General features: G+C 38.8%; 1 protein-coding gene across 20 annotated transcripts in view; it reads left to right on the top strand.

Moving 5' to 3' along the window:
* ptprdb (protein tyrosine phosphatase receptor type Db) overlaps window positions 1–16123 on the top strand; it is a 118285-nt gene that overhangs the window by 58590 nt on the left and 43572 nt on the right. For 7 of the 20 annotated variants that reach the window (XM_015043823.1, XM_015043832.1, XM_015043827.1 and 4 more), the window contains exons 5-15: window positions 3377–3565; window positions 5501–5509; window positions 7750–7767; window positions 9994–10104; window positions 11706–11717; window positions 12142–12411; window positions 13222–13331; window positions 14706–14903; window positions 15480–15605; window positions 15705–15852; window positions 15975–16123. In XM_015043823.1, the coding sequence (XP_014899309.1) occupies window positions 3377–3565; window positions 5501–5509; window positions 7750–7767; window positions 9994–10104; window positions 11706–11717; window positions 12142–12411; window positions 13222–13331; window positions 14706–14903; window positions 15480–15605; window positions 15705–15852; window positions 15975–16123 (1340 nt within the window). Of the gene's footprint in view, window positions 1–3376; window positions 3566–5500; window positions 5510–7749; window positions 7768–7798; window positions 9325–9993; window positions 10105–11705; window positions 11718–12141; window positions 12412–13221; window positions 13332–14705; window positions 14904–15479; window positions 15606–15704; window positions 15853–15974 lie in introns of those variants that run through there. The other 13 variants (XM_015043830.1, XM_015043841.1, XM_015043838.1 and 10 more) reach the window with 6 other exon arrangements.

The raw sequence follows: 16123 nt of genomic DNA, 5'->3' as shown, positions 1-16123 counted from the left end.
TCCCTAAAGGAATTGCGAGTCTCCGCGGGCACGTCTTTATTGGACGTGCCTGTTTGATTTTTTTTTTTTTTTTTTTTTTGTGAGAGGTGAACTTCGAGAGATTCGACAGAGCTTCTAAAAAGAGCAGCTCATTTGTTGCTGATTCCCAGCAGAATGGAGAATTGATTTTCACTTGATTTTTATTCGCGCAGCAGTAGCCTAAAGCTTTAGTGAGTTTTGTCAGGTAGAGTAAAATGTTACCCATTCCGTTGGACCGTACAGTCTTGCTTCTTGTCTCCAGCCTGATGCAACATATATTCAGGCATCAGTGGAATGTAAAACCAACTCTTGCATTTTTTTTTCTTCTTCCTGGTACGTGGTGGGGTGTCAAATTGTTGCTTTTGCTGAGTCTCCTGAAGCTTCAAGTATCATATTGTCATTCATAGATTTTCATATCGCTTTCACAACAGCCAACTTAATCCTGAGATAAAGCCTCTTTTTGAAACTGTGATAATGTGCATTAGCAGGCCTCATTTATCAACGTCTTTTATAGATTTGGGCATATTATGATCGTATGATTATGTGTGTGTACTGACTAATCCCAGCATTTGAACTGTCAGGTGATACAGCCAAAGTGATTGTAATTTACAAACCAAAGCTTTACTTATTTATAGTATTAGAGGCCTCGGCTACAGAATTAGAGACGCAGATAAACGGAAGATTTTAAAGTTACAGCATTACAACAGATTATTGACAAAGTAAAAGAAAAATGTTTTTTATGCTCAAAACAATTATCAGCCTATGAATAAAAGTTCTACAAGATATTTTGTTTGACAGCCCCCAGAACCATATGAATCCATCAAGCATCACATTAAGCTGTTTTTTTAGTGATTTATTGTGTTGCACTGCACAGCCCAAAGTTGTACTAAGCACAGTATTTCAGGCATACACAGCATCTAAATCCAAGCCGGGCCCATCCTGTCTTCAAGTCGCCAGGTGGAAGCGCTTCACAGAGGAGCAGAACCTGAACAGTTACGACTTTGGAGTACCAAAGGCTTATTTCCTTTCAACGCAGTTCTAAATGTAGGCATAACGCCTTTTGAAAAGTCCTGGAAGAGGAAATGGATCTAAAAGCCTCTGATCGCTCTGCATAACAAAATCTATTCAGTCTAGGCAACTACTCATGAAAGAGCCACATCCTGACAGATGTTTTAAATTTCTTTGCGAGCTCGTCATGCTGTGGATCTTGTGTTATTTGTTTTGCATAAACGGTGAGCAAATAACTACACACGCATTTGATATTCATATGGTTTTATATATAGATATATATAGATATATAATTTTTTTAAGTTGAACAGCTGTCTTTCTGAGAAACTCTGAGCTCAGTAACATCTGGTTAAAAATATTTCCTACTCCAGAAGATAAACGTAGTGTTTTTCACATCTTGAAATGAACATGACACTGACTGTACGTGTGTTTGATAAACAGGGGCATCGAGTGCTAATGGGTTTCATTTTATTTAGTTATTTATTAGATATAATTAAGTTTTCTCTGTTGTGTGCGCACCATATGCTCCATTGACTCAGTGACCTTTCAATCTACAGCCTGTGCTTTGCAGGGCAGATGAGAATGGGTCACTGCACTCATCTGTAAGTAGTTCTTCCTAATCCTCATAGATCAGGATGTTCTGCTGGCTTGTAAAAAAAAAAAAAAAAGTGGCACACTAGATGTGCTTATTTGTGAGTAAACATGGTCCAGTTTGAGACTCTCACGCTACAACAATCTTGAGCAAAAGCGACAGTTTCTTGGCGTCACTGTGTTTACAAAAAAGAAGAAAATAATCTACCAAATGTTTGAATTCTTTTTTATTTTGCAGCATAAAAGCAACAATTCTTACTTGTGCTGCCAAAATTATTTATTATTAAATATGTTATATAAAATACTACGGTACTTATTGTTGTTGTTGACATATGAACATAAACAAACCTACAAGCGCCTCTTCATTTAAAACCCTCCATGTGATTTAATGTGCAAAATTTTATACATTTTATCATTGGGCCTTTGAGTTTAGTTTTTAATCTGAGTCCATAGTTATATATGTGGTTTGCTTTAGATATTTGGCTCTTTGCTTTTGTTTTGCTTTTGCTAAACCCAGTTTTTATGGGTTTAGCTGTGTTTGGTTTTGAGATAGTTTCCTTTATTTTATTGCCATATCAGTACTCACCCATCCCTAAAAAGTGTCCATCTCCACAATAGACACTTATTTGTTATTCTGCTTTTTGTGTAGCAGCACAAGTGCATCAGACTCATATCAGCTGAGAATTAGTCAGGATATCTGCTCCTGTAGCCAGACTATTGTCATTGTCTCGCAGCTTGCTAATTTAAGTTTTAAAACAGTGTCAAAATACTTAATAAGAGTGATGCAAGGTTCTCTGCTGGTCATGGAATAACAGCATATGAGTTTTTCACAAATGGAAATATTTTCAAACAAGTGAAAAAAAAGCTGATTTTTTTTTTTTTTTACAGTTTTGAAGCTACACTGTTAAACCTTGACACGTTTACCTCGTCAATGCAGGAGAAATCTAGTACCCCTGACTACTGACCAGACTTTATTGATATGTGGCTACTATCTAGTCATTTCAGTAAAGTAAGCCCATTCTTGCCTTCATGACATCTGATTTAAGCTTTGTGCTGAAGCCACCTTTCTTTAAAGACAGTATAATGAGGTCATGAAGTGATAGACATGATCAGCAATATTTGTTAGGAAGGCTTTGGAGGTTTTAAAGAATGCTCAGTTTGTACTAAGGGAAATGCCCCATGAATATATATGTGAAACATTATTTGACATTCCTGCCAATGTTGATTTTTAAAGGGTACACAGTGGGATTAATATGAGTTTAAATTCTAACCCTTTTCATTAAATGCAACAGCTAAAGGCATGGCTCATTAGATCAGGCCACATTTATTCAGTCATCTGATGAATGAACCTCTGTCCACTGCTGCCTCGGCTTTTTGTTTTAGAGCTACCAGGATCTGTCTACAGTAGAATTTGTTGCCTGTTTTTCCATCCTGAGATGATCTTTTACAGATGTGATAATCTGCAGTTTGCCTGTTCAATCAGTACATAAGTTCTCTTATGATTATATAATATTTATTCAAAGAGAACCAAAACTTAAGTCCAGTTTTATTTATTTATTTTTTCTTTGGCTTACTCATTAAACTTTGAAAATTAAAAATTACTTCGCAATGTTCTGAACTTGCCAGACACTTACCCCAAACTTACATTACATGAACTTATTTGGCCTGTAACGTGTACCCACTCGTGTGAAATAGTTTGAATTTTACTGATGTGTTCTGCCAGGTTCTATGTATGACTTGTGGTGTTAATCTTTTGCAGAGGATCAACTGCCCCCAGGGTTTCCCACCATTGATATGGGTCCACAGCTAAAAGTGGTGGAACGCTCACGGACCGCCACTATGCTCTGTGCTGCGAGCGGCAATCCTGACCCAGATATTACCTGGTTCAAGGATTTCCTACCAGTCAACACAACCGATAATCACGGTCGAATCAAGCAGCTCCGCTCAGGTAACCACTAATTTTTACCCGTCCTTTGAATCCCTGCTTTCATTTCTACCTGTAGATTTGTCTCTCCCAAAGTTCTTTTATCTCCCCTCCTATCCCTAATCTATTTTATCCTCAGAACCCTTTTTTTATTATTTCCAGCTCCAACAGAGTTCCTTTATGTTCTGACTCACATTTAACCAATTTCTTACAACGCTTCCACCCTCCTCCTGCTGCAGTCTCTGGCTGTGTTTTTCAGCTGCCTTTCTCTGCCGCTGGCGTATTATGAGCTTGCTGTGTATGGTCACCAACCCCTTAAAACTGTTTAAACCCTTTTTAAAGTAAACTCCAGACTTTTCTCCAAACTGTCTGAGGACTTCCTGTACAAATCCCCATCACAAAAAACAAAATCAAACTCCTGAAATGTCCCCGAGAAGTAGCAGCAGGCTACTGATCTCTAATCAAAGTTGAACAAATGTTCCTGCTGTCAACATTCGCAGCACAACCAAGTGATGGTGGCATGTACATAAAGGAATATCCTCTCTTGATAAAGCCCACTGCTGTGACTAAAGACTCAAATTTATTATTTTTTTTCTTCATGTCTTGCTAAGTATGCCTGTTGTCGAAGTGAAATTGACTTCCTGAAACTGTGCTCATGTAATTTATGGAAATATGTACCAAATTCAACCAATTTTATTATGGATAATAACTGCAGTCAGGCAGGCTAAACCTTTTCCATGTGTTGTGTTTGATAGCCACAGTAGTGTGTAAAATCCCAAATCCTGTTCCTCCTCAGTTCTCCCTCTTGCCTTCAGGGGCCCAACTCTTTACCCAAAACCCATTATCTTGTAAACGGAGGGCCAAATTTCTGGCGTCATTATGGAAACCAACCTCTTTTGTTTTTCTCCTTGTTTAATATAATCATCATTGTTAATCATTTAGCTTTTTATAGAGCCTTGCAAATGTATTCATACCCCTTGACGTTTATCTCATTTTGTCATGTTTCAATCAGAAACTGCAACATGTTTTACTGAGATTTTATGTGACAGAGACCAGCAAAGTCACGTACTTTGTTCACGTGAGAGGAAAAGGACAAATGGTTATCATTTATTTATTTCAGAGTTTCTTGCTCTGTACGTGTTGTGCTCCGAGGCTTTGACTCTACAGGCACTTTAGCAAAAACTCCAGGGTCATGTCAAGGAGTTCCACTTGATTTTATTCAACAAAATTTAAGGTGATGACAACATGGCGCTTTGGGGGCGTTTTTCTTTGGCCAAAACAGAGAACCTGGTCAGAGCGGAGGTGGACATCCCAGCAGGATGAAACAAACATGCAACCAGAGCTACAATGGAATGCTTTAGAGGTTAGCTTGAGTCCAGTCAAAGTCTAGACCAAAAACAAACAGCGACTATGTGGCAAGACTTAAAAACTGAATTCTAAGATCTGAGCTTGAGTTAATTTCCAAAGAGGTCAACAAAATTTGGCTTCTGTGGTTTAAAGTTAGTAGAGGCGTACCAGAATAAAACTGTAACTGCATTGTAAGGTGGTTTATTAAATACATTTCATGAGCTTTTATTTATTTTACACATTAAATGTAATTCAATACGCAGAGGTTTGTTGTTTTAGAATGACAAAATGTAAAAAAAAAATTTTTTAAAAGTCCAAGGGGTATGAATGATTTTTTTTTTTTTTTTTTTGCGAGACACTGAGTATTGTTAACAATGTTAAATGTAAAATCATTAATATGTTAGATTAATTTCTTGTATGTTCTAATTTGTGAAAAGCTAAAACAAAAAAAATGACTTTTAATATTTCCTTCACTATAAAGTTGTATGTAGTGACGTTCTGTGGAGATCCAATAAGGTGTTTCATCTAAGTCAAGACGTCTTTGTAACCAGTGGTCCGATTATAATGCCCTTTCTATGCTGTTCTTTTCTCTTTGTATCTTTTTAACTACAGAGTCCTTTGGTAAGTGCTTCTGTTCCGAGGCCCACACCCTCACTGTCCACTTTTCTATTTACTGCTCACTAATGTTGCTACTGTCGCTGCTGCTGCTCACCTTTTATTACACTTACTGCACTGTTATTAAAATGCATGGCATGCATTTTACTAACGATCACACTATAAAAACAGAAAGCGCAGAAGTGCATACACACACACTTACAGTAGTTCTACCCTTTTCTAAAGTTTGAATGGTATGAACATAAATAAACATAGGAGCTCTTGTGCATACACACACACACACACACACACACACACACAGATATTTGTCTCTGTCAACTTAGATATAGCTGAGTCCCCACCCTCCACCTTGCACCTACAGCTTTTCCACACCCAAAGAACTTCAGCTTTCTCCTCACACTCACCTATTTACTTTTCCAGCTGTTCACTAATTCAATGATTCTTTCTCTCACTCAGTCACTCACTCTTTCATCCACTCACCCACTTAATCTTTCTGCTCTGTTGTATAGGGTTACCAGTCAATAAGCCAGACAGCAGATAGGTATGCCAGTGGTGGAGCCAGAAAAAAAATAAAAAATCAATCCATGTTGGCCAGGTTTTCAGACTGCCAGACATTTACTGCTCAGTGTGGGATGCACATAAAATAAGCTTGTTCAGATTTGAGTTTAGAGAAGTTAGTTTGGGTCGGGGCAAATATAGGCTTACTTTTTTATCGCAGATTAAAAACATCACAATGTTTTACTGAGAGAAAATCCACTTTTCAATATTTTTTTTGAATGCATTTTTATTTAATTTTGTATTCAGCATTTAGTTTTAATCTTTTTAGACAATACGTTGCCAAAAGGTCTACAGGCAGGCATTGAAAATTATCTATCTGTTCTAAAATAGGGATGGCCTTAATTATCATATTACTGACTCTTGCAGCAAATGACTTTTGAATTGAAAATGAACATTATGCTTAATTTAATAGGCTCCCAGGTTAGTAGTTGTACTAACAAAATAGCCTAGTGTTACAGGCTATAAAATAGAAAAGCAAAAAGGTTAATAGATCAACATAGGCCAATCTAAGATTAGTGTTTCTTGATAAACCTGAGCAAAAAGACCATATTATTATATGGTGTTTTTGTATGATAAACCTCAAATGTAGAACAAATTATGACTGAGGCACAACTAAAAACTTTTAAAACTTCTAAAATAACATCACTATTACATTGCTTTATACAACAAGACAAAACTTTGCCTTTGGCAATCAGAGTTTAAAATCGCAGAAACTTAATGGCAGAATTTATTTGTGGTTTTAAAATGTCGTCTTTTTACCATGTGGCTCTTCACTTGCTTTAGCTAAAGTGAAGACCATTCGTCAGAAACAAAATGTCATCCAGCCCTGCCTTGGATCTGCTTCAGCAGAAGTTTCTGTTTTAAAAAAGTTTGCATGTCTCGGTTATAGTAATAAAACTAGATTACAATACAAATCTCCTCTGTCTTCATTCAGGCACGGAGGTAAGGCTGGTAAAACAATCCAGTCAATAAAAAAAGTTAAAGCTTCCTACTCAACCTTTTTCCATTTAATGACTTTTATGGAAAAATCTAGGAAGCAAATATGGAGTCCATAATATATTTCTATACTCTAATTTGCGATAGACTGAGAAGTAAATCATGAAAAATAATTTAGCTTTGACTGTGAATGAATTAAAATTAAAATTAGTTTAATGAACGATTGGAGCATAAAAAACCCCATACAATTCAACTATTGGAGAGTGGATTTTTTTTTCTTGTGTTTCTGTTAAATTCATACAGACATTTACATATTGTTTGGCTTTCAGGTTTAAATCTTACTTTGATAACCTTTTTTTTTTTTTTTACAAGAGCAGTGTAAACCTCAGGGCCAGAAAGTACTTCCTACTCCTAGAGCCACATGTGCCCTGCTGCAAATCAATGAAGCCAATCAATAACCAATCCCCTTGTAGCTCTGTCACTGTCTCTCACTCTATCTAAAACCTGCTTTTCTCTTCTCAGGCTTATTCTGTCTTTACTTATTCTGTCTTCTTCCTTTATGCCTCCACTTTCTCTTACTGTCTAGGATCAGTATTTTAAGTCTTCCTCTCTAATTTGATTTTTCTCCTTTAACAAGTTACCCCCCATACTCCCAAAGTCCCCTCCTCCCCTGTCCCCGTCTCCCTTTTTGTGGTACTAACATTTTCTTCTTCTTCTCCTTCTCTAATCTCGTGCATTCATTGCCCACTCAGGTGGCACGCCCATACGAGGTAAGACTGCTGCGTGGACCAACATGACAGAGTGGCCTAATTCCTTTGCAACCCCTGCTTCCAACTTGTCTTGCAGATCTGAATAGCAGCCCTTGGTGGGTTCATGAATGTGGGGGGTTATATACTCTGCTCTATTGACAAAACTTGCCAAACTGCTTCAGATCTGCAGGAGGTACAAGAGGAGTAATTGGAGTTGAGCAATAAATAACATCATTAATGCTGTAACTGTCACCGACTCTCTTCTCATCTGCCATCCTCGCCTCATATTTTCCCACCTCACCCTCGGTGTTCAGTCCTTAACAGAGACATTCATCACTTCCATCATGTTTCCTCTTTGTATCCATCAGTTTAAAACCCCTTACCATTCCGACTGTCACCCGCACACCATTTTCTGCGCAACTTGCTGTGTATGAGTACGGTTGGCGAGTTTGGGTATGCCTTCACTGTATGGACAAAACAGGATACAACTAAAAGAGCGACAAACAAAACGGCTTTAAGCATTTAGTGATATGTTGCATTCAAAACATGCAGGTTTTGTAATGCCTTTACGTCAACAAAACAGTTGTGTTTGGTATTTTGCTTGTAGTCGTTTTAGTTCTTAGTAGCATTAGGGCACAGTGTGTTTTCTCATTAATAAGGCCTTCACTTCCTCGACGCAGTGATCTGGGGTTCAGCTCCAAACCTCAGGATCATGCAGTGCCATGTTTTTCTTTCTCTGGCCCCTTAGCTGTGAACTGATGTCACTGATAGTAAAGGCAAGCATGTCTGGAGGTCTGCTAAGGTTGTTTTGGTATTATTGTCATTGTATAGAGACTTCTACATTAGTCAAAAGAACGAAGAAAAAAAAAACAGGGTAAATTTAAAGCAGCTCTCAGTCCATTTTTAGTACACAGAGTCCAAATATTTTAGCCATGAATCTGGATTTTCATTCTCCGGAATGGGAAGGGGTTAACTTCATGAAATCTTCAGCATGTTAAATGTTTTCGATAGAGCATGGAGTGTTTACTAGCTTGATTTATTTCTGCATTGCATAGTTTGAGGTGACAAAGAAAAGGATTGTTACATCTTTTTAAGTTTGTTTCCTCTTTTTTATGACTCGATTATTTTCTCAGTTTTTTTTGTTTTGTTTTTTACAAGAGTCTTGACCCAATCTTGAACCGGTGTGTCCTTCTACCTTGTCTATATTTGCCCAATCAAACGTCTCTGTTTTGTTTTCCGTCCCAGCTGTTATTCACTCTGCCTGAAGAGTCCAGATGGCAAAGACTCAGACACACATTAGTGTATTCACACATCAGCGCGCACACGCGCACACACACACACACACACACACACACACACACACACACATCTTCATGGCTTTTTACCATCACCTCCCTTCTTCTCCTCCATTATGAAAATAAAAAGCCCCAAACGACCACTTTTTTGATAAAGTTTTTTCTGGGCGCTTTTTTTTGCCTTTCCACACCATCTTTAAAAGAACCTCTGGTTGACTTTTTTTTTGACGGTTTTTCTATTTTCAGGGAGCGAGAAAGCATCGGTCCCTTCCCAAGGCTTTGCGTATGTCGTTTTTTTTAATCTGTTGGCCTTGATGGAGCTCGATTAATGTCTTTACCTCCTTACTAACTGGGTGTGTTTTTAAACTGACATCAATCACACTCCTGATCCCTCTGGTGGATCCGTTTTGGGATATCTGATTGCTACTGCAATACCTTTGCAGATGTTATCCTTGTAAACTGATTTGCTCCACAATATAACTTAATCTCAGTTTTCAGAAGATTTTTTTTTTTTTTTTTTGGAAAATACTTTATTGGTGACGATTTTTGGACATATTTTGACAACATTGTTTATGTGTTTCTGTCTTGCATGGAGACAACAATCTCTATGTTTTTATAGGGTTTGTGTCCCCTTATTTTGGCTTTTTGTTCTCATTTCTACATCAGCAAGGTGATGCTTATTTTGGGGCAGATTCTTGCTGAAAATGATAAAAACTTGTGAATGACAGTTGTGGCTCCCTTTGTAGCCCTTGAAAAGAGTTCAGCTCATTTTGTGGAAACTGCCTCCAGTGTCATTTTTTTTTTTTTTTATATTTGAAAACTTAAACGCCATTTTCATGTTTAGTTTTCTTAGACACCTACATGTCTTCCGCTGCTGTGTAATTGCTATTTTTATCTTCTCTGTGTTCTGCCCTCTCTCTCTCTCTCTCTCTCTGGTGCTCCATCCATCCAGGTGCCCTACAGATAGAGATGAGTGAGGAATTGGACCAGGGGAAGTATGAGTGTGTTGCCACCAACAGCTTTGGGACACGCTACTCCACTCCAGCAAACCTGTATGTCAGAGGTAAGTCGAAGCCGTCTCCAACATCTGTTCACCACCAAATATATATATATAAAAAAACAAAAAACATATTTTTAGAAAGAAGGTTGACATGTTTGAGGAACATTGGTATTGTGCTTGTAACAATGCATAATACCGTGCACAATAATGTGCTGTGACTCGTCAGACTGGTCACAGAGAAAGTTGTGGAGAAGTTTAAATCAGGATGAGGCTCTAAAACAAGCTTAGAGCATCTCTTCTCTGCTCAAGATGAAACCAAAACGTAGATCTGTGTGAAAGGAAACTAACACTACACATAAACCTAACACGTCATCAAATGTAGCTGCATCATTTTCTGGAGATGCTGGTCAAAGCTGATAGGGAGAAAGTTTCAGTGTTGAGACTAGGGCTGAGGTGTACCGTTCACCAGGACAACAACCTTGAACATGTGGCCAGAGCAACAACAGAATGGTTTAAATCAGAGCATATTCATGTGACCCAGTCAAAATTCAGACCTTATCTGAGGATCTGTGATGAGGTCTCAAAATTGAAGTTCACAGAAACTCTTCATCCAATTTAACTGAGCTGGAGGGTAGCAGTCTCGAGATGTGAAAATGACGCAGAGACACATCTTGCTTTCTACGATCAGAGGGAAAGGTGATCCTACCATGTATTAACGTAGAGGAGCTGAATCCAAATACATGCCTTTCTTTTCTGATTCAAATAAAATCTCAGTAAAACACGTGAAATATGGCGGCTGTAACATAACAACAACAAAAATTACCAGTTATAAATACTTAATGTGATCTGACACTACTGTTGCCTACAGATTTTGAATTCACTAAATATTTTATTCATAAACAGGGCTACGTTTAAAGCAGTAGCTGAGATCAGTTTTGTTTCAAACCATTAATCTGCTCTGCCCTGGCTTCTTAGCCTTTAGACCTCAGAAGAAAATCCAGATCATCGTCCAGTTAGAACTCGTGTTTCCTCCCCAAATCTGACGGGCGTCTCTCTTCCTCGGGCGCCGTCAGCCTCCCTGCTCCCTCGACACGCTCACACGTGCACCCGCCAAATGTTTGAATCTTGGAGACAATTTTATTCCTGGGGCTTTCTGCTCTTTTGTCTGCCCACCCTGGTTAAAAGAGAGAAAAAAAACAAAACAGAGGGGGCATTTACACAGTGTAGCACGCATTGGCAAATCTAGCATTGCTTCTGGGTAAAACAAACAAAAAAGAAACACACACACACACACATTGAAGTGGGGTACACACATGTATCAACTATGTATGTAACAAAGAGCAGAGAAACGGTGCAGAGTCAGTGATGTGTGTCTAACAGTGCTTGCAAGGCCGGTAAAATCTTGCAGCGGTGCTTAGGGAGTGTTTGACAGGCGGTCTGTGGAGACAGCTGGCAGTGCCTTAAACTGGAAGGCTTTTCACCAACATCAACCATCTAATATACGGCTCTGTTTATGTTCTCTTTCTCCTCTCCTCGTTTCTTTTCCTCCTTGTTCTCTCGCCCTTTCTCTTGTCTTCTATACTTTACTTGTTTTCTCTTGCCGTCTTGTCTGATATTTCCTGTTTTCCTGTCTTTTCTACTTCCTCCACCGCCTCCCTCTGCAGAGCTGCGAGAAGGTTGGTACAGTAATGACTGTGAGGCTCGTTTGAGGTTCTCCCAACTTTTTTTTTTTTTTCTTCAACAAAACATCCATTAGTGTTTTGCAGGCGTCGGGGTTTCAAATCAGCTAGTTAAAAAAAAGAAAGAAAGAAAAAAATCTTTTCCTTTCCCTTGTGTGCATGTATTTGCTGTGACTTTTTTGTATATTTTTTGATGCAGTTCATAAAACATTAAACAGCGTGCACTTTCATTGGCATTAATAAAACATTTTCATATCACATGAACCCCACCAACAATGCCCTTTCTGTATGCTTGCAGTTTATTCTAAATCCTGTGAAAGATTCATTTAATCCCTGATTGTTGTTGTTCTTTCTGCTAAGTCTTTGAATTCTAATCGCGTCCCTCCTCTCGCCTTCCTGCCCTCGTCGTCGTTTATTTTAGTACGTCGCGTCCCCCCTCGCTTCTCCATTCCCCCGGCCGACAGCGAAATCATGCCTGGGGGGAACGTCAATATCACCTGCGTGGCGGTCGGCTCGCCCATGCCGTACGTGAAGTGGATGCTGGGAGCGGAAGACTTGACGCCCGAGGACGACATGCCCATTGGACGCAACGTCCTGGAGCTGACTGACGTGCGCCAGTCCAACAACTACACCTGCGTTGCCATGTCCACGCTCGGTGTGATCGAGGCGATGGCGCAGATTATTGTGAAAGGTGAGTTCTATGTATGGAATATAAACGAGAAAATGAATAATGAAGACAGTGAGTCTATAATTTAACTTGTAAAGCTTTGTGTGTTTGGACCATAAGCCGTTTTTACTGCAAATTTAAAGTGTTTCTCTGGGACACTAAAGTAAAATAAGAAAAACACAAATCTAAAGAGTACACCTTAAACTTTTTTTTTTTACCTTTTGTCACACCTTCACTGTATTGTGCTGTACACTGAGCTGCCACCACGTGATGTTTTGTTTGCTTAGAGTCATGCACTGCAAAAACACAACATCCTACTAAGTGTTTTATCTTTTCTCTTAGTGAACTTGAAATAAGACCAAACTAACTTAAAGTAACTTTTTAAAAAGATATGAGCTTGTTTTAAGTCAATAATTCTTGAATATTCATTTAAAATAATGTCAAATATCTGGCAGCTTTTTCTCTTATTAATTGGGAAAAATGCTTTGTGATTAAAAAAAATCTGCCAGTTTTCAAGAACTATTGACTTAAAACAAGGCCCTACCTCTTGCTGAAAAGCCACCATTGACTCGTTCACTAATGTTCTCTAAAACACCTCAGAGACATTCACAGAATAGCTGAAGTTTGGATGAACTTGATGTCTTCATGTTGGTGACCAGAATAATTTTGTTCACATTTGCCTTCCGTAATTTTAAATCAATTGGCAAAGACTGTGGCAATGTTACCATAGTGACTCTTCGTGTGCCTTGTCACGTAATTGTTTTGTAGATTTGAAATTTTCTCAAGTTTTAAGTGGTTGATGGGTGAGATTTTATTGCCTTTCCCTCCCTGCAGCCCTGCCAAAGGCTCCTGGTGCTCCTGTGGTGACGGAGAGAACTGCAACTAGCATTACTCTCACCTGGGATTCTGGAAACCCCGAACCAGTCTCCTACTACATCATCCAGGTGTGGAACAAACACTCACTCAACCACGTGTGCATCATTTTGCGCTCACAAACTGCAGAACTCTTTACTTGCGATGAAGATTTACAACAAAAAAAAATAACCCCTCTAAAATAGATATTTGGAAATATTTTCTTTTAGTTTTACACAGCCTCATTATTTCACCATATGTTCACCATAGGTCATTCCCTTAAAACAATAGAGGTTTTAGCATCTGTTAATTAAGTCAGAATTGGCGATGTATGCATTTTGATCTGATGAAAAGAGGTCTAACACAATGCACAGATATAGTTAAAGTAAAAAAATTATACAACCAATAAATAAATAAATAAAGTCAAGGTGTCATACTTAAATGGAATAGCAAACTTGCAGAAAGAGAAATGTTTTATGAGGGGGTTTTTTTTCCCATTATTATTCATATTCCTGGGCTGAGTCGATTTGATTAGGAAGCCTGTTCCAAAGCCTGGTGTCTAGAAAGCCCTGTCACATTTGTTTTTTGATTATAGTATGGACCAGAAAAGGTTTGTTTTAATGTCTTTTCAATTTTAAAAAGTGGCAAGGCCTCTTTGTAACACGGTGTTTATGCCACAGGGAAACAGTCTTGTAAAATCTTAAACATAGCAATCAACTTATAAAAGTAAAAATTAAAACGTTGCCTCGGTTTTATTTGTCTTAGAGGAATTGTTGGGGGTAGCTGTCAATGTAATAACCAGAAAAGAAATAATTATTTCTTAAGGAAGGATTATCTTTCTCACTCTAACCATTGAACTAAAATTGAAAGTTTTATTTTTTTATTTTTGTTTTTGTTTTAGAAATGTGTCATGTTAAATTTTTCTGCTGCAGTATAAAGGAAATTATGTTGAGGAATTTTATTTACCTTTAATAGGGGTTCCAATAATATACGATGACACACATCCACACAAAACACTGTTTGCACACATCGAGCCACAGAACTTCAGGAAGCAATAGTTTTTTGTTTTTTTTTTCTTTTATATATGATTGTAAACTGTTATTAACAGATCATTAAGCAGGGCTATAAAACAAAAGAGCCTCCGGCTGGTGATACACTTTTAAATTCTCAATTTGCTCAAATGGGATCCGCTGTCATGTGGCTGCTCTCCTCCCAGAAGCAGCAGCGAAATTAAATGTAGGAATAAAAAATAGCTCTGACTCAATACTCTGTTTATAAAAAAGCATGACAACCACACTCGGCATGTCGTGTCTCACATCTAGATATGTAGACTGAGATTTGGACTGAATTAGTAATCAAAGGATTGGGGTTTCGTAATTTCTACATATTTATTTATGCTATTAAGCAGGAACAGATTGTGTATGTGACTCCTCTTCTTTTCTTTTGATGTCTCCTGCTCGTTCCAGCATCGCGCCAAGGGTTCAGACGACCCTTACAAAGGGATAGACGGCATTGCCACAACGCGTTACAGCGTTGGCGGCCTCAGCCCGTACTCTCACTACGATTTCCGGGTCGCAGCCGTCAACACCATTGGCCAGGGTCCGTCCAGCGAGGTGGTGGAGGCTCGTACAGCGGAGCAGGCTCCCTCATCGCCTCCTCGGCAGGTAGGAGGACATCTTAAAGGGGTAGTTCGGGATTTCTGAAGTAAGGTTCTGTTAGACGTTTAAAAGTAGTTAATATCGTAGCTACTGCAGATAGGCACTTCTTGGCATCTTCATGTGCAGAGCTGCAGAAAAGTATTTGCCCTCCTACAGATTCCTTCTCTTTTTGGCTTTTTTGTGACACTGACATGTTTTATAAAAGCAAGCTAAGGTTTGTATCAGGCAAAATATTCATTTTCCTTTTATCTGAGCTACACAGACATGTACTTGCTGGTGTGCTTTGGATCATTGTCGTGCTGAATTACCCAGGTACGCTTCAGCTTAAGGTCTTAAACTGATGGCCTGACATTCTTAGGATTACAGTAACTCTTTTTCCTTTAGTCTTGGCCCCTTTTTAGACTAATCATTAGCCTCATTTTCTGGAATCTAAAATATGAAAACAACAAAACAGGAATAAAATGTGAAGTTTGGATTTTGTTTGCCTTTTCATCTTAAGCACCACAACGCTGAATCAAATGAGTCTGATTTCAAGTTTTAGAGTGTTGAATTGCTCAGCTGAAGGCTTTTTTTCTCTTGCAGGTCATAGGTCGGATGCTGAGTGCTACAACAGCAATGATTCATTGGGACGAGCCGGAGGAACCCAACGGTCAGGTGGTCGGTTACAGGGTGTACTACACCTCAGACAACACACTCCCAGTCAACCAGGTGTGTGGTTCTGCTCCATTTGAGTCAATAACTTTAAAATCTGACACTTTATTGGCAGCATTAAAACTGAGCACGCATGTGTTGCATTGATGCGTACAGTGGGAGAAGCAGATGGTCCGAGGCACCAATTTCATCACCATCCAGGATCTGACTCCTAACAAGACCTATTACATCCGAGTGTTGGCGTTTACCTCTGTAGGAGATGGACCTTTGTCACAGGATCTCCAAATTATAGCCAAGACTGGAGGTAAACTTAGAGAAACAACAAAACGACTCACTATGAAAAGCACATCGCCCCATAATTCTGGGAAAACACGACACATAAGTAGTCATATTTTCATTTCTTATTCCATTTCTTCTTCTTTTTAGTTCCATCTCAACCATTGGACTTCAAGGGGGAAGCCAAGTCTGAGACCAGTATCCTGTTGTCCTGGGTGGCCCCCTCGACCCAGGGCGGCCCAGACAGCCAAATCACTGGATACGAACTGGTGTATCGAAGGGTCGACGACACTGAAGAG

The sequence above is a fragment of the Poecilia latipinna genome, unplaced genomic scaffold (assembly GCF_001443285.1).
Source record: "Poecilia latipinna isolate Pla-1442-1.1 unplaced genomic scaffold, P_latipinna-1.0 Scaffold650, whole genome shotgun sequence".
Taxonomy (NCBI): domain Eukaryota; kingdom Metazoa; phylum Chordata; class Actinopteri; order Cyprinodontiformes; family Poeciliidae; genus Poecilia; species Poecilia latipinna.
Note: the sequence above shows the minus strand (reverse complement) of the source record. Positions and strands in the feature narration are given on the sequence as shown.